We start from the raw sequence: 22,886 nt of genomic DNA on the forward strand, positions 1-22,886 counted from the left end.
CTGCCAGCCTGATCACCCCTAACTGCTCGCCCTGCCGGCCTGGTCTCCCCTCACTAACCACCCCCCAGCAGGCCTGGTCGCCCCACGCAGCCTGCTGTTCAGTGGTTGTCCCTCACTAACCCCCCTGCCGGCCTGGTCGTAGGCAGCCATCTTATGAGGGTGGGAGTGTTAATTTGCATATTACCTCTTTATTATATAGGATGATAAGATATGCTAGTTCAAGAAAGACTATTAAATAGTAATAGCAAAATACAAAACTACTTTTATGTTCAGAATGCTGAGTAATTTTTGCTTTCTTATTATTTTTTAAAAATTTTGTTCAGTGGCCATGTATATTTTCTGTTGAAAACAAAGGAAGCTAATATAAATTTTTATAAAAATCAGATATCACATTTTGGGGAAGACTTTCTTAATACTTAACCACCACTTTCCAAAGCATGTTTCTCCTGCCTCTCATAGTGCCTGTCATATCGCAGGTACTCAATAATGGTTTACTGATTTATTTTCCTCTCTTACTGGATGTTCCAGCCTGGAAAGAGCTAGAAACAGGTATAAAAGCACTTTTTGAAGTAGGTAAAATGCTTCATATAGAACCCTGAAGGTTTGCTTGAACCCGTCAAATACTAGTGACACTTTAAACTTCTGTCAGGAATTTAACTTGCCCTGAAGTCATTGCCCCCCACCCTTGACTGCCGAAGAACAGGCTGTGATGGGGTTGAAGGCCTTTTCTACTTTAAGAGGTGTGGGCTGGCTGGCTGAGGGGTGGCCTCTATGATGAACTACTTCAACCAGTTCACTGACCTCCAGACTCCATCCTGAACCCTGCACTTTGGATAATTGTGTACTTGTTTCTTCAATCTACAGCCCCACTTTCCCCAGTGACTTGGATACTATATTGGTAAAACCCAAAGGATTTACCTCTTTTTGGCTTATTATCTTGGCAAAATGATCATGTGTTCCAGCTCACCTTGGAATTCCAGTCTCAGGAGTTGCTTGCAAAGAATTCTCTAGATCTAGACATTCCACCTTCTTCTGGCTAGTGCTCTCGGCCCCAACACCCAATGTTCTCCCCAACACTCATGCATCTCAGCACTGTCTTTCTAGGAGAACACAGAATGTCAAGATTGGCCACCTCTGTTTCCCGCTCCTCAGCATCTTTATAGTCTGTTTGAGAGTCTGGTACCTTCAGAGTTTCCCTGTATGTTCCATCTCAGAAGGTCATACCTTTTAAGGAAGTTTGGTCCTCTTTGGACCAGAAGTTGGAAGATCTTAGGTCTTAACACACATCCTGTGTGACTTTGATCAAGTCTGTTAAATTCTCTAGGTTTTGCTTCCTATCCTATACAAAACAGATGGGGACCAGATAAAACCATGGATATGGATATGCTGGGGGGAATAAAAAGTACTAGGCAGGGCCTTTGCCAGGCCATATTACTGCTGGAGTTGCCAGTCCTGCCTGCAGCTCCCAGTGGCTGGGAGAACAAAATGACAATAGATGTGAAAGTGCCCAGAATGGAGTTATGAGCACAGTACCAGTCGAAGGCATAGAAGGGGAAGCCTCTATATTACCTTGAGTCAGGGAAAGTGAGAGGTTTCCTTGCAGTGAGAGGGTGGGTGACCCACAGAGTGCATTTGGAGCTTCCTAGAACCAGGGTTGACTCCTGCTGTGACGTCTCACATTCCTGAACTGGAAAGAGTTAAGTCCTAGAATAGTATCCCTTGCAGTAAATCCACTGGGTATGGGGGTTGAGGGCAGGGAAGGAGGGGAATTAAAACCTCATTAGGGCTTGGGAATCCCATTTTGAGTAGAGTGTGAGAATGCCCAGTTCATTCTTACTTCACTTAGCTAAATAGAGTTCACATCCTGAGTCTATGTTACCGATCATTCCCCCCCCCCCGCCCCCTCGTTAAAACTGATAGTTTGGACTGCCTCTGGACCCTTTTTAAACAAGTACTTATTAAACACCTACTGTGTACACAGAGATAAGCATACTATGTTTTCTGCATCAAGGAGCTCACTCTCCAGTGGGGGAAGCGATCAAGTAGGTATGTTACAGGTGACATGATGGAGGTAGCTCAGGAGCTGTAGGAGCACAGAGGGAGGTGCAGGATACAGTTGGAGGAGAGGTCAGGGAAGCTTCTCTAGAGAAGATGAGCACATTTTGTTGTGTGTTCAAGAGGCATTTGTTATCATTCTCTAACCCCTATTGCTTAGAAATGGCTTCAGTGTATAAGTCGTGGAGGCCATTGATTTAGCTAAACATATTGGCACAAGTCCTTTGTACTCTTTTTTTTTTTTTATCCTCACCTGAGAATATGTTTATTGATTTGAAGGAGGGAGGGAGGGGGAGAAAGAGAAAAAGAGAGAGAAAAACATCAATTAGCGGCCTCCTATATTCACTTCAGCCCAAGAATTATCAAGATTGCCTAAATAAAGGTTAGAACTTAAGGTGGGGGAGGGGTGCTTGGTTGCTAAGGGGCACGTGCAGGACAGGCTGCCAATTGTGACATGGCTGCCAATTGTGACATGGCTGCAAATTGTTGGGCTCCTGCTCAGCGCGGGTACTTGCATCCCATTTATCTGGGTTGCGTGTTCGTGCCCCAGTATTTTGGATCGCTCCTTGTGCTCCAGTCTCCTGGATCGCTTATTGTGCTCCATTCTTTTGGATCACCTGTTGTGGCCCAGTCTTCTGGGTCACTCTCCTTGCCCCATTCGCCTTGGTGGCTCACTGTGCCCCGGACCTCTGCCTGCCATGTCCGGGCTGCACATGTGGGCCCCACGGTTCCTGTTCCTGTGGCAGCTGTTATGGCTGCAGGTCCAGGCAGCTCCAATTCCGGAGTTGGCCGTGGACTCTAGCCTGCTGACCTCCATCCCCCTGGGACCTACCGAGCCCTGGTCTTGGAATCAGCAAAATCCTGCAAACCTTGAACTTCCTTCTGTCGACCATGTACTTGCAGAGGCCCCTGAGAAAACAGAACCTTCTCCGAACCCTCAGGAGGCTTCAACTCAGCTTCCAACCCAACAAGAAGCCTCAACTCAGTCTGCTGTGTCCCATGAGCCTTTGATTGTGTTCGACCACCACGGAGATCAAGATAAGCAGCAACCCTACCCTGAATATGTTCAATCTTCAAAGAGCTCCGCTCTGCCTCCTGTGTCTCTTGCCAGTACACAAACTTCTTCAGTCCATCTGAAGGGTCAAGGTCAACTCCCAGAATCCACTGTGGATGTTGAAGCTCAACCTTCAGTAAATCACGAAGCAATATCTTCACTTCCAGATTGGGGTAAAATTCAGCATCAAGTGTTGTCTATCAGTGTTGATGATGTGGATCTGGGGATTTTGATAAAGCCAAAGACCCCTAAGAAGAATGAGCCACCTGCAACTGACAAGGAGGTCTCTTTTTACCCTCCCAGGCCAACTGAAAATATCAACCCTCCATACCAGCAGGAGATCCCAGCTCAGCCTATTTCACAGGCTGACATCCTGCAGCAGACTACAGCTCCTCCAAAGCACTCTGCGGTGACAGTTCCACGTCCACGGCCTGTTCAGACTCAACAGTCAACCTTTCCACATTTGGACCTGGGACTCACCATCACCCCAGAACCAACTTTGGTAACTGATGCTCCTCCAAAGCACCCCGAAATCACACTTCCATATTCAGAGCCCGTTCAGGCTCTGCAGCCAACCTTGTCTGAGGTCTCAGCTCTATCTTTTGACATGGAAGTTGCCAAAACTCAGCAACTAGACTCATATGAGATGGTACCTCCAATTACTGAACAGAGTGCCACCATGAACATATGTGAGATCTGTACCTGCAGTACTGGGACACTGTCGTGTATTGGTTTTGGCACAAATCAGAAGCTCAACAAAGTGCCTGTGTCAGAGCCCGGCATCTACAACGGCACCTTCACCATCTTGTAAGAATTGCCTTTCCTCACTTAATCTCTGCATCTTGGCTGACATGGCAGCCTTTTCCTTGAGGTCTTCCTGGGCCTTCCTCATCTCCCCCAACCCACTTTGACGGACTTTCTGGTTTTATCTTCGTTTGATAACTATTCCTTATCTTTATTCTCCTTAATATGATTGTTCCCCCTTAACCAGTCTTTTACTTGTAATTGTCGATTCCTTATCCATATTTTTAGCCCCATCATTTCATTCCTTAACCTCTGCTGTCCTCCCACTTTTGCTTCATCCTTTTTACAGCAACATGGCCCTCTTCCAATCTTACTGGTGGTGATACAATAAAGTGGTTAAGAGGAGAGTCTAGACTCTAGAGCCAGGTATGCCATTTATTAGTCTTGGGGCTCAATTTCCACAACTTTAAAATGAAGATTAGGATAGTTACCAACTTTAGTATTGTTTTGAGTTTTGAATGAGTTAATATATGTAAAGTACTTGTATAAGTGCCTAACATATGTATGTGTTAGCTATTATTCTTGATCCCTCAGTCATATCCAGAACTCATCTTTGCCCCCTGGCTTTCAATATAAATCACCCATTTTGTGTCCAACCTAGGTCTAAGTACTGTGGGAGCCACAGAAGTATGACATTATCTCTGGAACATGACAGTGGTAGGTGGGAAGAAAGTCAATGTGCATAAAAAATGAAGTGATATATAATGAAGTTCTAAAAGAAATAAAGGCTAGAGGTGCTGTAATTCAACAGAATCTGCAGTTACTGGGGTGTGGAAGTTAGGGAAAGCTGCATGGATAAGCTAGAACTTTAGCTGGGATTTGAAGGGTGGCTATAGTTTGGTAAATAGAGAAAAATTAGTGAGTACAGTCTAGACCAGTAGTTCTCAACCTTCTGGCCCTATAAATACAGTTCCCCATGTTGTGACCCAACCATAAAATTATTTTCGTTGCTATTTCATAACTGTAATGTTGCTACTGTTATGAATCGTAATATATCTGATATGCAGGATGGTCTTAGGCGACCCCTGTGAAAGGGTCGTTTGACCGCCAAAAGGGTCGCGACCCACATGTTGAGAACTGCTGGTCTAGACAGAGGCATGGCTGCAGGAGTGATCAGGACTTAATAGACCAGTCTGGTTATAAAGAATTGGTTTAGGAAGCAGTGAAAAATATGATTAAGAAAACTCTTGACTATCAGCTCTAGAGGTCTGGAAGTTACATTGAGATAAGGAGACCCACTGAAAATTTTGAAGTAAAAGAGACAAATGAGTAAAATAAGAGGATTGTCCCGCCTGTGTTGTTCAGTGGTTGAGCATCAACCCAGGAACCAAGAGGTCACTGGTTCGATTCCCAGTTAGGGCCTATCTTGATCCCTGATGGGGGACATGCAGGAGTCAGCCGATCCATGATGTTTCTCTCTCACTGGTGTTCCTATCTCTCTATCCCTCTTCCTTCTTCTCTCTTAAGAAAAGAACCACAAAAAGGATTATTTTAGATTCCATAGGTAGAGTGATCCAGAGAGGAAATCTTGACTCAGAAGGAGACCAAATAGAATACTCTAGGAGTCCAGTGAGAACACACTGAATCAGAGTAGTTGTGATAGGAGTAGAAAGAAAATCCTCGGAACACTATAAAGGACGGACTGACAAGGTTTAGTAACTGACTGGAGTGAGGGATGGATGTACAGGAAAGAGAAAGTTCAAATATGACCCTGGAAAATTTCTCTCCTGGTTGATGAGGAGAATGATGGTGGTATGACAGGTGGACATACAGCAGTTGGGAAAGAGAGCCAGTTTGAGGAGGTGAGCTCAGTTTGGGCTTCTTTCATTGGTGAGCATACACAAGAAGGCTTCTGCTTGAGTGGAGATGTCCACTGGGCAGAGGGGCAGACAGACTTCCTGAAAAATGTGTCTGTAAACTGAATAGGTAAGTTGTTGCTGAGGGACGAGGAAAAGCTAAAGGTAAAGATGCAAAGCCATCCACAGAGTTAGTGTTTGAAACTGAACCTCAGGAATTTAACAGCTTTTTAAAAAAAAAACACTTGCAATTCACAGACGCATTCTTACTGTTTTGTTTTTAAATGTCACAGAAGTATTAAAGGATATAATGTGAAAATCCCACGCAACCCTTTCTACCACTCCTGTTACTATTTTGGTGTGTGTCTATCCTTCCAATCTCTCTCTCTCTCTTCTTTTTGTATTTTCCCTCTAAGGAGGTAATACTTTACTCCTTGCTCAGTGATTTGTGCTTTTCCCTGTCAAATATGCCTATGTCCATACTAGTCCTCTCATTTCTAATTGCCCTTATCCTCCCAACACCTGGAGAGATTTCCAAAGAGAGCACTAAGCCAATGCTTTCCTGTGGCCTGGCATAAGGTTTCTTTACATTTATTTTCTTAAAATGATAATTTTTTGCCATTTTCCTGTTGAATTATTATTTTCTCATAACTTGCAGGAGTCATTTTAGACACAAGTAATTTTGGAAAAGGAAATGTATTCAAAGTAATTAACTGGCATTACCTATCCAAGAAAAACAGTTCAAGTTCTGAGGAGATGCCTCAGTGTGCCAGTGGCCCCACATTATGTCTTTATTAATTGTGCAAACTGGGAAGCTGAGAGCTGTGGAAATTAGAAAGCTGGTGTTTTCTACATTTGAATATTCCCCATAAGGTTGCCATGATTGTTTTATTTATTCTGTTCACTCATTTCTTAGCTATTCATATTAACTGTATTTCTTCACAGAAACTTGCAAGGAAATGCCATTTCTTACATTGGTAAAGATACGTGGAAGTCATACCATTTGGTTGAGAAACTGTGAGTATATTCTCTCCAAAAATGAATTTAAAAAACTAACTGCATTGTACGATCCTTCTTGGTCCAGAATTTTGAGGTCAATAGGTCTGAGGAAAGGTATTTCCCCCTTCATATCCCAAATCAACGTCTATTGATTGCAATTCTGTTTCTTTTAAAAATTATTTTGGTAGGCCCTCTTTAAAATCAGAGTCAATTTAAACTTATTTTCCATTATAACAAGTAATACATGATTATCCCATATAATAAAGAGCTAATATTCAAATGGTTGTCACACCGTCATGCAACAATGGCTCAGACACTCAACAGTGGGGAGAGAGGAATGGGACCAGCTAGGCTGCAGCCCAGGAGAGGGACAAGCCGCATGCCCTGCGGTCCCGGGCGCCAACAGCTGTGCCTGCACCTGCGGCCTGGGAGAGGGACAAGCCACCTGCCTGCGATCCTGGGCGCCAATGGCTGTGCCTCCACCTGCGCCTGTGGCCCGGAAGAGGGACAAGCCACCCACCCCGCAGTCCCGGGCACCAGCACCTGCGGCTGTGGCCCGGGCGAAGCCACCCGCCCACGGACCCCTGCAGCTGTGGCCAGCCCAGGTGAAGCTGACCCGGGTCCTGGGTCCCTGCGGCCGGCCAGCTGGAGGGAAGTCCTGGTCCCGGGTGCCTGTGACCGGCAGAGGAGAGAATCCTGGGTCCCAGGTGTGGGGCAAGGCAGAGCAGTTAGGGGAGATCAGGCCAGTAGGGGAGCAGTTAGGAGCAATCAGGCAGGCAGGCAGAGGTGGTTAGGGGTGATCAGGCAGGCAGGCAGAGGGGTTAGAGGCAATCAGGCAGGCAGGCAGACGAGTGGTTAGGAGCCAGTGGTCCCAGATTGCGAGAGGCGATTGGACATCCCCTGAGGGGTCCTGGATTGGAGAGGGTGCAGACTAGGCTAAGGGACCCTCCCCCCTGCCATGCACAAATTTTGTGCATCAGGCCTCTAGTTTTCTCAATATATAAAAATGAAATAGCAGGTATAGTGAAAACCCTGCTTGTGCCCTCATCCACCACCCTAAGGCAACTGCTACTCTATGTTTACTGTATTTCCTTACAGACCTTTTCCCACACATTTGCCTACATACATATTTACAAATAGCAAAATAGGTATGTTGTGTGATTTTTACATTTTTTAAACATAAATGGTAACATACTACCACTTGATTCTTTCACCTCACAATATATCTTAGACATGTTTCCTTCTTGGTACGTACAGGGTAACCCAATTCATTTAAGCTTCTAAATAACATTCCATAGTTTAATAATCCCTCTATTGATGGATGTCTAGATTATGTCCAATTTTCTTGTTACATGTATTGCTGCAACAAACATTCTCGTACATGCATTTTTTGGAACATGGGCTGGTATTATGCAGAATAGATATTTAGAAATGGAATTATTGGGGTGAAGACTATATTGATATCACAATTTAATTGCCTCAAAGAAGTTGTGCCAAGTTACACTCTAGTCAGTGGGCCACAACAGCATATTTCCCTCTACCTTCCTACCACTCTATTTTTTGGCTGATTTAATGGGTGAATAAAACGGTCCTGTCTAAATTTGAATTTTTTGATTACTTGCGAATTTAAGTATCTTTATATATTTATTGAACATTTCTATTTCTCCTCTGAATTTGTCTTGTTCTTTTTTGCCCATTTTTCTTTTGTTTATCTTTATTTATTGACGTGTAGAAAAGTCCGGTTAGGCACATAAGTGATTTGGGAAGAAGTATTTACATTCCAAGGAATTAACTGACATTTCCAAGATAGTTTGTGTGTCATATTATTAGTTCAAATTGATGTCATAAATAACTTCTCAATTAATAACAAAAGACATAATAGTCATAGTAATCTAAAAACAGGGTTTTTGAGCACCCTAAAAGATTCCTTCCTTAGTCTGATATCTTATTGGTAAGGTGGGGAAAAAAGAACCAGGCAGTTGTTGTTTTTAATGTGAATTTTTTGAAACTATGTATAGTTTATTTTTTCCGTGATAGTATCTGGTAATTAAAATGAAAGTCATTCGGCACAAGAAAAAAATGACATTCGTTTCCTTTAAGGAGTAGAGGGAGTGGGGTAGTCTGAAAGATGATCTAGGTCACAGTGGTTCTCAACCTTCTGGCCCTTTAAATTCAGTTCCTCATGTTGTGACCCAACCACAAAATTATTTTCGTTGCTACTTCATAACTGTAATGTTACTACTGTTATGAATCGTAATGTAAATATCTGATATGCAGATGGTCTTAGGCGACCCCTGTGAAAGGGTCGTTCGACTGCCAAAGGGGTCACGACCCACAGGTTGAGAACCGCTGATCTAGGAGAAAACACATTGGATTGTGTACCATATTCCTTTGGAATTTTGAGCCATAAGAACCTACATTACATATTTTTTTTAATAAATTGAACTTTAAACATTAATTTTGAAAAAACTTGTGTTTGGGAGTTGATACACAATAACATGACTCTCATAAGGTTTGAAGCTTTCTAAGTCAGCTTGAGATTTATTCTTTATAAGGGAGAGGTTCCTAACTTAGGGTCAATGGACCCCCAGTGCATGATTTCATTTTTTAAAATATATTTTTGTTGATTCAGAGAGGGAGAGAGAGATAGAAACATCAATGATGAGAGAGAATCACTGATCGGCTACCTCCTGCATGCCCTACACTGGGGGCTGACCCTGTAATCCAGGCATGTGCCCAGACCAGAATCAAACCTGGAACCCTTCAGTCTGCAGTCTGACGCTCTATCCACTGAGCCAAACCAGCTAGAGGCAGTGCATGATTTCTTAACCTTCCCCCCCCCCCCCATATATCTCTGGTGATCTGCAGAAGTCTATGTTCTTAGTTAAAATATATAGGAAAATATAGTAAACCTATTATTGGAATGTAGATTTCAAAATATTTTTAAAAGATTATTAATAAATTCACTTCTCTTTTTAATTTTTTTATTTAATCCTCACCCAGAGATATTTTTTCTATAGATTTTTTTTTTGAGAGGGTGGAAAGGAGGGAGGTGGGGGGCGGGGGGAGAGAAAGAAAAAAAAAAATCCACATGAGAGAGGCACATTGATTAACTGCCACCTGCTCACATTGGGCCCAAGGATTGAATCTGCAACTGAGATACATGCCCTTTGGTCTGTGGGCCGATGCTCTAACCACTGAGCAACCAGCCAGGGCAAATCTGCTTCTCTTAACATATTAAATAACAAGCGCAGTGGTTGGTCTAATAACTGTTATAGCTTCAAGGTAGTGATGAGAATTAATAAATGATATTTTGAGATATCTGCAAAAAATATGTGAAAATTTATTATACGAAAATATCTTTATTGGAGACCCATTGAACTACCATACTGCTAATCTATGGTCTGTTGCCTAAATTCACAATGCAAGGCAATGCTAATTTTAGGTAGAGGTTTGTGAAAATAGAAATGTAATTGTATTCCTCATTCAGGTTTGGCCCCCTGAATTCAATCCTATTCACTGACCTCTGCCCTAAAGGGATAATCAACAAATGGAAATTACATGCACACTTTTGCATGTATATAAGAAGGTGCAGTTTTCTAGGCAAAAGGTCCATAGATTTTATGAAAATTCTCACAGGGCTCTTATCTCCAAAGATTAAGAGTCACACATTTAGGGGAGCAGAAAGACATTTCCTTGCCCATAAAGTTGTAATTACTCTCATGAGTGATGGTAAATGAATGATTTGTTTTAAATAAAAGTAGTAGACTGAAAATGATGTTTGTCATTTTCTGAAATCATGGAAAAAGTACTTATGGAACATCTGCTATGTGCCAGGAACTGTTTTATGTGCCAAGATTCCAGGCCCAAGAACAACGTAGACAAATTATGCCAGTTCTCAAGGGGTTTGCAAATGTATAATATGAAAAAATATATAAATATAATAAATACATAGATATAATTTCAGGTATTGATAAGTTCTTTGGATAGACAGAAAGCTGAGGAAGGAAAGTGAATCAATTCTAGAATGGCCTATTGTTTGCACAAAAACATGAGAAGAAAGGTTTGAAAATAAAACAGATTATCTTCCTTCAATTAAATAAAAATTAGGGTATTTCGTGGGCACCATTACCCATGTTTCCCCATATATATTTCTGTGCAGTAAATAGTTGTAGTTACTTTGCATTTTGACCCAGAAATAACCTTTTCATTTTTCAGAAATCTCAGTGGAAATAATTTGAGAGAATTACGTAAGGATTCATTTGAAGGCCTGTTTTCCCTCCAGTATTTGTAAGTTAATTGTTTTTATTTATGAGTTTTTTAGTTATATTATCTATAAAATAAATAAGGGGTTCAAATAAGATAATCTCTACAATTTCTCCCAACAATAAAATTCTGTAAGTCTTTGTTGGGCTCCAGCCCATTTCTAGCATTTAATATCTCTTACATATTTTCATTTTATAATCATATAGACAAGATATAGATAATTATTGAGTAAAAGTGGTAATGAGGTCTGAGTAACACACCCATATGCACTTTTTTATATAAGTGTTCATATACCATCTGCTTATATTTATATTTAGTTTAGAGACCATGGATTATATTAGGCCTATGTTTGTGTGTTTCTTAGAGCACATAAGTTAAGAATGATTTTTACACTTTTGAAGGCCTGTAAAAGAAAAGAAAAAAAGAGGAATACTGTATGCGTGACAGACTGTCCGGGGCTTGCAAAGCCTTACTGTCTGGCCTTTACAGAAAAGTTTTTAAAATATTGATTTAGTAAAATGAGAGGAATTCAACTTAACCTCAAATTGTCTCCTATAGGACAAGAAAATATAGAACATTTACATTAATTTGAATGCCATTAACCAGATTTTTTTGATAATTTAATCTAAATGAGATTAACATTTACACATTAAATGTTTAAGCTGATGAATTATGTAAACAATATTATTAAGAACATATTAAGTTACCAAGAAAGCAAATTGGTGTTGAGGATTTCAATGCAGGAAGTGTTATACAAATACTAAAAATAAATGTTTAAAATGATGGTTAAGTGGTATTGTTACAAATGACTACACTAAATAAGCATATCAGAAATGTCCCTAATTTCACTAATTTTAATATAAAAACCTCTCCAGCCTCCTTGTCAAGGAAGAAATACTTGCCTAGTAATTCTATTTACTTAAAAATAAAGAGATCCTCTTTGCTATAAAAGTTCAATTATGATTCTTGGTCCATGGCACTTAAAGTTTTGTATGTCATTAATACTCTTTAGCAAGTGGATTCTTTTTGAAAATGTAGAATGCTTAGTGAAGTAGGTATAAAGAGCCTCACATAGCACTCAAAATAGTCATTTGTATTATCAAACCTTTCAAGCTTCAGAGGGACATCCACTTTTGTATTGGTCTTCTTGGGTGTCTCTGCCATCTCGCTTCCAAACGTTATAAACGGTTTGGAGGAAATAAAATGAAGTAAATAACTGCTTAATAAGTTAGGTCATTCATTATTTCTACTGTGAAATACTTTGTAAGCTAACGATTTCATGCTAGCATAAGTATTCCCAAATACTAAAAAATGCCAATGAATAAGCAAGCCAAAAAAGAATTTTCCAAGCACTTTACTAGTACTATAGACACAAAGATAGGTACTTCAGGGTTCCTACCCTTCTAGTAATTCATGATCTCACTCAAACCATAGAGCACAAGTACTAAATGGAAGACAATGTGCTGCAGTGGCACACAAGAGGGAGCCATCCTACCTAATAAAAGAGAAAAATGGTAATTGGCGTACGATGATACCCTTTTCATTGGCTAATCAGGGCTATATGCAAATTAACTGCCAACTAAGATTGGCAGTTAACTGCCAAGAAGATGGCGGTTAATTTGCATATGTAGGCACAATGCAGGGAGGCGAAAGGGAAAGCAGGAAGAAGCCACCTGCCTCTGACAGTAATCGGAAACCCAGGGGGGAGCTAAGAGCTGGGGGGCAGGGCAAAGGCGGCCCTGGGGCCGCCTTTGCCCTGCCCCCCAGCCATGATCGGAGAATCAGGTGCCTTTGCCGCCCTGGCCAGTGATAGCAGGAAGTAGGGTTGGAGCCAGGGATGGGAGCTGGGCACGGTCGAAGCTGGCATTCCCAGGAGCTAGGGGTCCCTTGCCTGGGCCTAAAGCGGAGCCCACGATCGCAGGGCCACTGCCACTGCGGGTCCCTGCTGCCCGGGCCGCACGCCTAACCCAGAGGTGTTAGGCCTGGGCAGGGGCGGAGCCTGCAACCGCGGGGAGCTGGGGGTCCCCTGCCCAGGCCTGACGCCTCTGCCGGAGGCCTCAGGCCTGGTCAAGGGGCCGATCCGGTGATTGATGATCGGAGGGTGATGAGGGTCAACTCCTCTGGCCCAGGCATCAGGCCTGGGCCGGGGGAGGAGCCGGGGATTAGGGGGATATGATGGTCCCCTTGCCCAGGCCTGAAGCCTGGGTCAGAGGCGTCAGGCTTGGGCAGGGGGTGGAGCAAGCGATCAGAGGGAGATGGGGGTCCCCTGCCCAGGCATGATTCCTGGGCCAGAGGCCTCAGGCCTGGGCGGGGGCCAGAGCCAGTGATCAGGGGGAGATGGGGGTCCCCTGTCCAAGCCTGACACCTCTGGCGGAGGCATAAGGCCTGGGCAAGGGGCCGATCCTGCGATTGGAGGGTGATGGGGGTCAACGCCTGAGGGCTCCCAGTATGTGTGAAGGGGCAGGCTGGGCTGAGGGACACTCCTCCCCCCAACACACACCCAGTGCACGAATTTCGTGCACCGGGCCTCTAGTGAAATAATAAAACTACATTTCTTTTTTTGTTTGTTTTGTTTTTGGTTTTTGGTAATCCTCACCCAAGAATATTTTTCCATTGATTTTTAGGGGGAGTGGAAGAGAGAGGGCAAGACAGAGAGAAGCATCAATGTGAGAGAAACACATCGATTGGTTGCCTCCTGCATGAGCCCTGACCAGGGCCCAGGCCAGAGAGGAGCCTGCAACCAAGGTACATGCCTTGACTGGAATTGACCCAGGACCCTTTGTTCTGCAAGCTGACACTCTATTGACTGAGCCAAACCGGTTAGGGCCAAAACTACATTTCTTTTAAAAGTCATTTTTTCCCTCTACTTCCCAGCTATTTGTTTATTCTATAAATATTTGAGTTATACCTGTTCACGTGTCAGTAGACAATGCAGAGAAAGACCCAGTCGATACTTTAAAGGAGTTTATGCTCAGAGGAAGTAGGATACAAACATAACTGTATTAAAAAGAAGACCTGGATATGGACAATGAGAGATAAGGTTGTTTTGGTCAGAACAGAGGGAAAAGAGACTTCAAGATGGGCCAGCAAAGATGTTAGTAGAGCAGAGCTGTTTGAACAGGACCTTGTCGGCGCTTTGGGATCATCAGACAGACATCTTGGATGAAATTAGCTCACAAAAGGAGCCTGGGGAGAGGCAACATACAGGAAAAATATCTTGAGTAGCTGTAGAGTGCAAGGAGGGAGAGTAGGAGATTAGAGCCAGATCTTCTAGTACTTTGAATGCCAAGTACCACGTTATCACAGCATTGCTCGAGGAGAAACTTTAGCCTACAACAGTCACTTGGAGGGCTTTTTTAAAACTCAAGCTGCACCCCCAGTTACTAATTCATCAATCCAGAGTCAGACTGAGATGTGCATCTTCAATAAGTTCCCAAGTTATGCTGGCTGGTATTTGAGAACCGCTTCTGGAGTGTTAATCTGGTGACTGTGTGCAGGATGGTTTAGCAAGGGGGAGATTATAGATGGAAACATGAGTCAAAAGACAGTTATACCCATCCAGGAGAAAGTGAGGGACTAAAGTGGAATCAATGGAAATAAGACTGTCAATTATAGACAAGAGATGGTGTTTTCAAATAAAAATCCAGTACCATGTTGTTTTCTGTTGTCCCACCACTGTACAACTGAAGCAATTAAATTCATAGGTATTAAAGCAATGTAAAATAAGAAATGAATTTCTATTAATATAATAGAAAGTATCATTCAGAATTAGTTCAAAGTTCTGTATTAATTAGAGCAGTCACTTCCTTTCAAGTTATATGAAAAGATGTCTTTTATTCCTTCTGGTATTGAATTTGCCTAGAAAAACAGAACGAAGCCAGGAAGGTGTGTAGATGTGAGACTATTTCTTTTAATGTTAGACATTTATAAATATACATGAAGATATAAACTTTGAGCTCATAATCTAAATTTTATGTGACCACAAATGGTCCTCTAGTCAATCCTTCTGATCTCAGGAAAGATTTCCTTCAAAATCTATCAAGATCTGTAGTTTATGTTGTATTTATGAAGATCATGAAGGTGAGACTCAAGAGAGATGAGGGCAGTGTAAGGGGCTCTGGATGGTTCAAATTATAATTCTTAAGGTTTAGAGTTTAGACTAAAGCTGCGTATTCAATATTATTCTAACCTCTACCAGTTATTCCTACTAGTTAGATATCCAATAGCTAATTGAGGCATTATTTTCTTTTTCTAGAGACTTATCCTGCAATAAAATAGAATTTATTGAAAGGAATGCGTTTGAATCACTACCTTTTTTACAGTATATGTAAGTTATAAATATAACTTCATTGTGTTTAGAAATTTTATAAAATTTAACTGTAAACCTCTTTGTTATTTATTTTGAAGTAAGATTAAAATTTTATTAGTAGAAAGCTACTAAAGTTATGTAGCAAATCCTTTTTGTTTCTAGTACAGATTAGTGTGAGAATTCTCTCACATTCAGAATGAACCATTCTATAGCAGTGGTTCTCAACCAGGGTGATTTTGTACCAGGGCAGTTGGCAATAGCCAAAGAGAGTTTTAGTTGTCAGAACTGTAGATTTGCTACTGGCATTTAGTGGGTAGAGGCTAGAGTTGTTGTTCAACATACTATAAGGCATAGGACAACCCCCCCCATAATAAAAAATTATCTAGCCCAAAATGTCAATAGTGTTGAAGTTGTGTATCCCTATTCTAGAGAAGGATCAATTAATTATTTCTTGAGCCCTTACTGTTTTGTATATAATGCACAGCATGTATAAACATGAAAGCATAAATCATAAGCAAATATCTCTCACAGTGAGATTTATTTAGTGTACAGTGGGATAATTATGGTTTTATCATATATAAATTAAAATTACTGCTAAAAGCTAAATGATCTGAAAGAATTATTTTTCTCTCTTCTTTTGCTTGTGTCTTTCTTTTGTAGAAATCTTGGTTGCAATTCAATCACAAAAGTGAACTTTGGAACATTTCAGGCCTCACATGGAATGCAGTTTTTACACAAGTTGTAAGTGAAATAGAAGATGAACACATGAGAAAGCTATGTGTAAAAACATCTTACAGTGATTGGTTGGCTGGGCATAAGCTCAGTTTGAACTCTTTTTGAAAAGTATGGCTTAAGAGCCCTTCTTTTTTTTCCAAATGAGGAAACTAAGGTACAAAGAGGTCAAGAGACTTGTCTAACTCATATATGGCATGCTCTGCTTTCTCCAGAACTAACCTTTGGCATGTGCAATATAGGGCACCAAGCACATAACATTCAAAGTATCACTGTCATGGGAATCCCGGTATTGCTTCTGCTCTGATATATGAATGATCCTTGAAATTCCACTTCTGAATTTGACTTTGATTCCTGCTCATGTGCAAAGTTCCTAACTGTTCATATGTATGCAACATAGAACTGCAAGAATTAAGTTTCGTTCAGAGTTCTCCAGGGAGCAAAAGATGTGGATGCTTCCTCACGAGTCTCTCAAATGGTAAAGCAGAAAGAATTCCTAAAAAGCTGCCACAGGGCACAGCTCTTCCCAATTAGAACATTATTTTTCAGAACCTCTGTACCTCTGAAGTGAATTGCCTGTGGCAATGGGAATCTTTGAAGTAAGGGAGAATATGCTATTTACGTTGTGGTGTGAAAAAATATTCATAAAGAAAATACATAGCTGTAGCCTCATTCCAATTTCTTTCCTGACTACTCCTCAGTTAGAAGTATGGGTTTTATTCCCTTTCAGCTAGAAACTTCTGTGATTTCTCTGTGACACAAGCAAATCATAGTGGGTATGTTCAGTGGCCTGGAAAGGATTTTAGACTCAAGATGAATATTGTCTTCCAATCTTGTCCTTGGAAAAGACTGTCTTACTGTCTTGTGGTATAGAAATCCAATTTCACACAGTTCATTTCGGGTTAGATGTGGGTGTTCAGGGTGTGCCAAGCTGGATTGACAGTTCCTGCAGATGCCCATCTGTAGCGGCCTCCATCTTCTCTCATTGATTTGATGATGCCTCACTTGGGGAAAGAGCACTGACAGCCAGTTTTCCTTTGGTCAATGCATTAGAGAGCACGCTCATTACGTCCCTACACCAAGAGGTTTTGGTAGCGTCGATACAATGTCGAAAACTCACCACCTTTACTAAGCATTGTGTAATACTGATAGTCTCCTATAACAATCTGAGTTTCACTATAGTTATGAAGGTAGTACAGGGGGGAACAAACAAACAAAATTGTGGAATCACAGTTGAAAAAAATTCAGAAACAGTGTCAGCATGTACTAATTGCTGGGGGTACAAAGAAGAATTGGACAGGGACTTTATCCCCAAGAACTTGATACTGGAAGGAGTAAGGTGGATGTTGATGGGAAAACATACGAGAGCCTTGCCAGCATCTTTACAGCAGGGTAACAGGATAGGAGGGAGACAAAACGGGGACTGGGTGATGTGTCAAAAAAGGTTTGTAACAGAGTAGGCACCAATTTGTTTATCTTGAGTTTCTGGGTTCATCTTAAATGACAGAAAAGTTAATGAAAGAATCAGAGCTAGCTGATGTTAGAAATAAATTAATACCCCTATCTTGTGATCTGAATAGAGCTGTAGTTCTAAAACTAACTCATAGTACTTTCAAAAGGTTGTCAGAAACCATAAGTGTGTGCTGGAGGCTGGGCTCCTTTGTTTTGGGCCAAATCTTATGGACAAAACAAACTTGCTTCAGGAAACATTTGCCATAGTGAGATATAAACTAAATTGCATCTTTTCCCAAGTCATTTTATCATCTATATAATATATTGCTGGTGTTTTTATAAGTTGAAAGAATATTTTCCCCTGCAATAAATAAGTTTGTAATAAGTGTGAGATGGTTTTATCATGAATTGAATGAAGCTTAAGCTTCAGGGTTCTTCACTTGCATAAGTCCCTTCCAAGTTCTAGCAAGTTGGAGGGGCCTATCACTTTTCATATTCACAATTTTGCATATTTTTATTAGGATTTCCAAAAACAGATGAGGTTCAGTCTCCACAAAACCTTGATTCACCCCTGGTTTTCAGGTAATTATATTTCAGTAAGTTTATTGAGTGAAATCTGTTATTGACAGACACTGAATAAACAAATTAACAGTGTGGTAATTGTCCATTTTGGATCTGAAATCCACCTCAGAGACATGCTGAGTGTATTAATAAAGTAACACTTTTTGAATGGTAGTCATAAGCCTATTCCTTTCAGATAAAATCAGGAATGAAATATATTATGGAAAACTAGCAGTGGTTGATAATCCTAAATGTTAAATCTACTTATTTTTTCTGACTTTAAAGTGCTTCTCCTTCATTCACCTACATAGGTCCAGACTGATGGCTTATTTTTAAAACTTCTTTTAGTTCATTTATTCTAAAAATACAAGCTCCATGATTTTAGAAAATGAAGGACTCTACAATATAGAAAGGCTATAGCTTACCCAGGTGGAGCACATTCACATGCTGCGTGTCTGTGTTTCATCAATATTGTGCCACGAACATAATCAGTAAGAGAGAAAAAGGAAAATCCAAGCCTATCCCTATTGAAATATTTCCCCCACTGTTGAGAATATCAGTGCGGTATGTCAGTCCACACTATGAAGGCAAATTGAGCTGTGGTCACATAGACACCCTAATGCTCCCTTGTTCAACTAGCATTGATTGGTTCCCTTTAGATAGCTGTGAGCATACAGGACACTATGTGTATTGTCATCAGGTTTTGTTAGGTACTGAAATCCTGGCAGCTCCTTTTTAGATTCCAGAAGGCATAAGCACTGAAGATAAAAATTACTATCCTTTGGGATGATTTAGGGTGGTGGTTTTATTTGTAATGGTTCAAAAGTTTTGAGATTGTCATACCCAGCAGCTATGATGAGACTCCTTCTTCCAACTGCATCTTATTCTTCCCATCTGTATAGTAAGGTGTCTTCTTTCTCTCAAAAGCAGAGTAATTCTTCCGCTGCCCATAATGTTTCTTTGACACCTACCTTTATTAGGAGCTTATTATGTTTCAGGCACTATACTTGGTACTTTCATTACTATACAAATAAGATAGTGTGCCTAAAGCTCTTAGAATAGTGCTTGGTACATGGTAAATGCTCATTACAAGTTAGCTCACACTATATCTCATTCTCATTTTCCCAACAATCCTTGTGATGTAGATATTATCCCCATTGAAACTTAGAGACTTTGGATAACTTGCCTAGTTTCACACTGTTAATAAGGGGCAGAACCCTTATGAGTTTTGCAACTAATTTTCTATTCTTTTTATTTAGCTACTATGAACATTCACATACAAGTGTTTGTATGAATATATGTTTTTTATTGATTTCAGAGAGGAAGGGAAAGGGAGAAAGAGAGAAATATCAATGATGAGAGAGAATCATTGATTGGCTGCCTCCTGCATGCCCCCAACTGGGAATTGAGCCCACAACCTGGCCATGTGCCCTTGATCAGAATCGAACCCGGGACCCTTCAGTCCCCAGGCTGATGCTCTAACCACTGATCACCCCAGCTAGAGCTGGATATATGTTTTTAATACTCTTGGGTGCATACATAGGAGTGAAATTTCTGGGTCATATAGCAACTCTATGTTTAACTTTTTTTCAAAATATATTTTATTGATTTTTTACAGAGAGGAGGGGAGAGGGATAGTTAGAAACATCAATGAGAGAGAAACATCAATCAGCTACCTCCACACCCCCTATTGGGGATGTGCCTGCAACCAGGGTACATGCTCTTAATTGGAATTGAACCTGGGACCTTTCAGCCCGCAGGCCGACACTCCATCCACTTAGCCAAACCAGTAAGGGCCATGTTTAACTTTTTTGAGGAACTGCCCAACTGTTTCCCATAGTAGCTTCACTATTTTGCATTCTCACCAACAATGTATAAGGATTCCAATTCCTCCATATCCTTGCCAGCATTTATTATTTTCTATCTGCTTGGTTATAGCCATCTTAGTGAATGTAAAGTCATATCTAATAGTGGCTTTGATCTGTATTTTCCTAATGACTTAAGACATTGAGCACCTTTCCATGTGCTTATTGGCCATTATATCCCTTTTGGAGAAATGTTTTTAAATCTTTTGCCTATTTTAAAATTTGGTTATTTTTTATTGAGTTGTAAGAGATCTTTATATATTCTGGATGTAGGACTTTATCAAATATATCATTTGAAAATATTTTCTCCCATTCTGTGAGTTCTCTATTCATTTTCTTAATAGTGTCCTTTGAGGCCTGGAAGTCTTCAGTTTTATAAAGTCTAATTTATCTATTTTTCCTTTAGTTTGTGCCTTTAGTATCATATCTAAGAAACTATTGGGCTAATATAAGGTCATAGAGATTTACTCCTTGCTTTCTTCTAAGAGTTGTACAGCTTTAACTCTTACACTTAGGTATTTGATTCATTTTGAGTTAATTTTTATATATGGTGTCAAGTATAGGTAGAATCCAACTTTATTATTTTGCATGTGGATATACAGTTGTCTCAGCCCCATTTAAAAAGACGATTCTTTGCACATTGAATTGTTTTGGCATCCTTGTTGAAAATAGACAATACATGTGAGGGTTTATTTCTGGATTGTCAATTTGTTCCATTGATTTATATGTCTAGCCTTAGGCCATACCACACTGTGACTGCTGTGGCTTTGAATTGGGTTTTGAATCCAGGACCTATGAGTCCTCCCACGTTGTTCTTTATCAAGATTGTTTTGGCTTTCTCTGTCCTTTGAATTACCACATGATTTTAGAATTAGCTTGTACATTTTGAAAAGTCATTTGGGATTTTGACAGGGGTTGCATTGAAACCATAGATCAATTTGGGGAGTAGGGCCATTTTAACAGTATCATCTTCTGATCCATGAACACAGCATGTCTTTCCATTTATTTACATCTTAATTTTTTTAAGCAATATTGTTTTAGTTTTTAGTATAAGAGTCATGAAGTTTGGTTAAATTTTTTACTAAGTATTTCATTCTTTCTGATGCTATTATAGATGAAACAAGAGGCCTGGTGCACAAATTCATGCTCTGGTGGGGTCCCTTGGCCTGGCCTGCGGGATCGGGCCAAAACCGGCTCTCAGACATCCCCCAAGGGGTCCCAGGTTGCAAGAGGGTGCAGGCCAGGCCACGGAACCCCACCGGTGCACGATCGGATCCGGGGAGAGACACAGAAGGTTAGCCAGCTGGAGAGTGACCATGGGAGGGTTCCAGGGCGTGTCAGCCCTTCTCACTCAGTCCCTGTCAGCCAGACCCCAGCAACAAGCTAACCTACCAGTGGGAGCGTCTGCTCCCTGGTGGTCAGTGTACGTCATAGTGAATGGTTGAGTGGCTTTAGCATATCATTAGCATATGCTCAGATTGGTTGAATGCTTTGATTGGTTGAATGGCCGACTGGTCGACACGACACTTTGCATATTAGGCTTTTATTATATAGGATTATTTTCTTAATTTCATTTCTGGATTACTCATTGCTCAATGTGTATAGAAATACAGCTAATTTTTTCATATTGGTCTTATATCCTGCAACCTTCAGCGGTCTTGTACCCCTGAATGTATTAGCGGTAATAGTTTGTTTTCTTAAAATATATTTTTGTTTTCTTAAAATATATTTTTGTTGATTTCAGAGAGGAAGGGAGAGGGAGAAAGATAGATAGAAAAAACATCAGTGATGAGAGAGAATTATTCATCTGCTGCTTCCTACATCTCCCACACTGGGGATCAAGCCTGTAACCCAGTCATGTGACTTGACCGGGAATTGAACCGTGACTCCTGCTTCGTAGGTCGATGCTCAACCACTGAGCTACACTGGCCAGGCTAGCGGTAATAGTTTTTTATTTTTAGATTCCCAGGAATATGTCTCATGGTCTTTCAGTTTCCCGGGCATATGTTGGAGCACTTTAGAGTCTCTGTAGACATCTTATTTCTCAGCTTTTCCTTTTAACTTTTGTTGTCAGCCTATTTTTTACACCAACTTTTATCCATTGCCTCAGCAGCTGCCATGTTAAAACATTTACATGAAATGGTTTTCACAAAATACCCTCTGAGGACAGAGGATTTAGGGGCTAGGCAGCTCTCAGGTCAAAAACAAGCCTTTAAAGTGTGGTCTTCCAGGGAACCACAAGACAGTAAAACGACAGTTCTTTGGGAATATGATTTCATTCCATTCTGCTTTCTGTGGTACTGGGGCTGTGGGCTGTTTTTCAAGGTTACCCCAGGGATGGAGAGCAAAGCTCTAGGATGAGTTAAAGCAACACAGATCACTGTTCTTACAGAAGCAACAATTTCTCTTGACTAAATGTTCCCTGGATTCCTCCAAACCTGATGGCTAAATTTACAGTTTGAAAAAGTTGATTCTGACCATTTTTTGTCAGTTGTTTTTTAGGGATGACTTACTTCACCGTTTTCACTGATTTGCCTACAACATGGTTTTTAAATTTCTAAAGTCTCAATGACTCTAAGCTAGTTAAATATTTAATCATGGCCGATCATTAGGAAACAGGAATAAAAAGAAAAAGAATATAATTCTCATAGAGGCTGTCCCAGATGGGTACATGAAATTTGAAAAGGGATTTCTATATCTAGTGGTCTCAGAATTAAGGTTAAAGTAGGAGCTAACTTAATGGGGCTTAAACATGGGTTTAAGGTCAGAACTGAGTTCAAATTCTAGCTCTGCTTTTTACTAGCTTGACAACCTAGGACAACTTATATATAACCTCACTGTGCCTCAGCTTCCTCATTTGTAAAACTGGGTAATAATATATATCAATAAAGTTATTGTGAGGATTAAATATGAAATGTTCATTACAGATGTCCAGTAGCCTAATAGATATTAGCTGTAATAATCATCTTTATAATAGTCTGCAAAAGTATACT

General features: G+C 40.7%; 1 protein-coding gene across 1 annotated transcript in view; it reads left to right on the forward strand.

Annotated features, from left to right (window-relative positions):
- LOC132219304 (leucine-rich repeat-containing protein 37B-like) overlaps nt 1-22,886 on the forward strand; it is a 63,001-nt gene that overhangs the window by 20,549 nt on the left and 19,566 nt on the right. The window contains exons 3-6 of the mRNA XM_059671675.1: nt 6,655-6,726; nt 10,927-10,998; nt 15,230-15,301; nt 15,944-16,024. Coding sequence (XP_059527658.1) covers nt 6,655-6,726; nt 10,927-10,998; nt 15,230-15,301; nt 15,944-16,024 — 297 coding nt within the window. The remainder of the gene's footprint in view (nt 1-6,654; nt 6,727-10,926; nt 10,999-15,229; nt 15,302-15,943; nt 16,025-22,886) is intronic.

The sequence above is a fragment of the Myotis daubentonii genome, chromosome 16 (genome assembly GCF_963259705.1).
Source record: "Myotis daubentonii chromosome 16, mMyoDau2.1, whole genome shotgun sequence".
Taxonomy (NCBI): Eukaryota; Metazoa; Chordata; class Mammalia; order Chiroptera; family Vespertilionidae; genus Myotis; species Myotis daubentonii.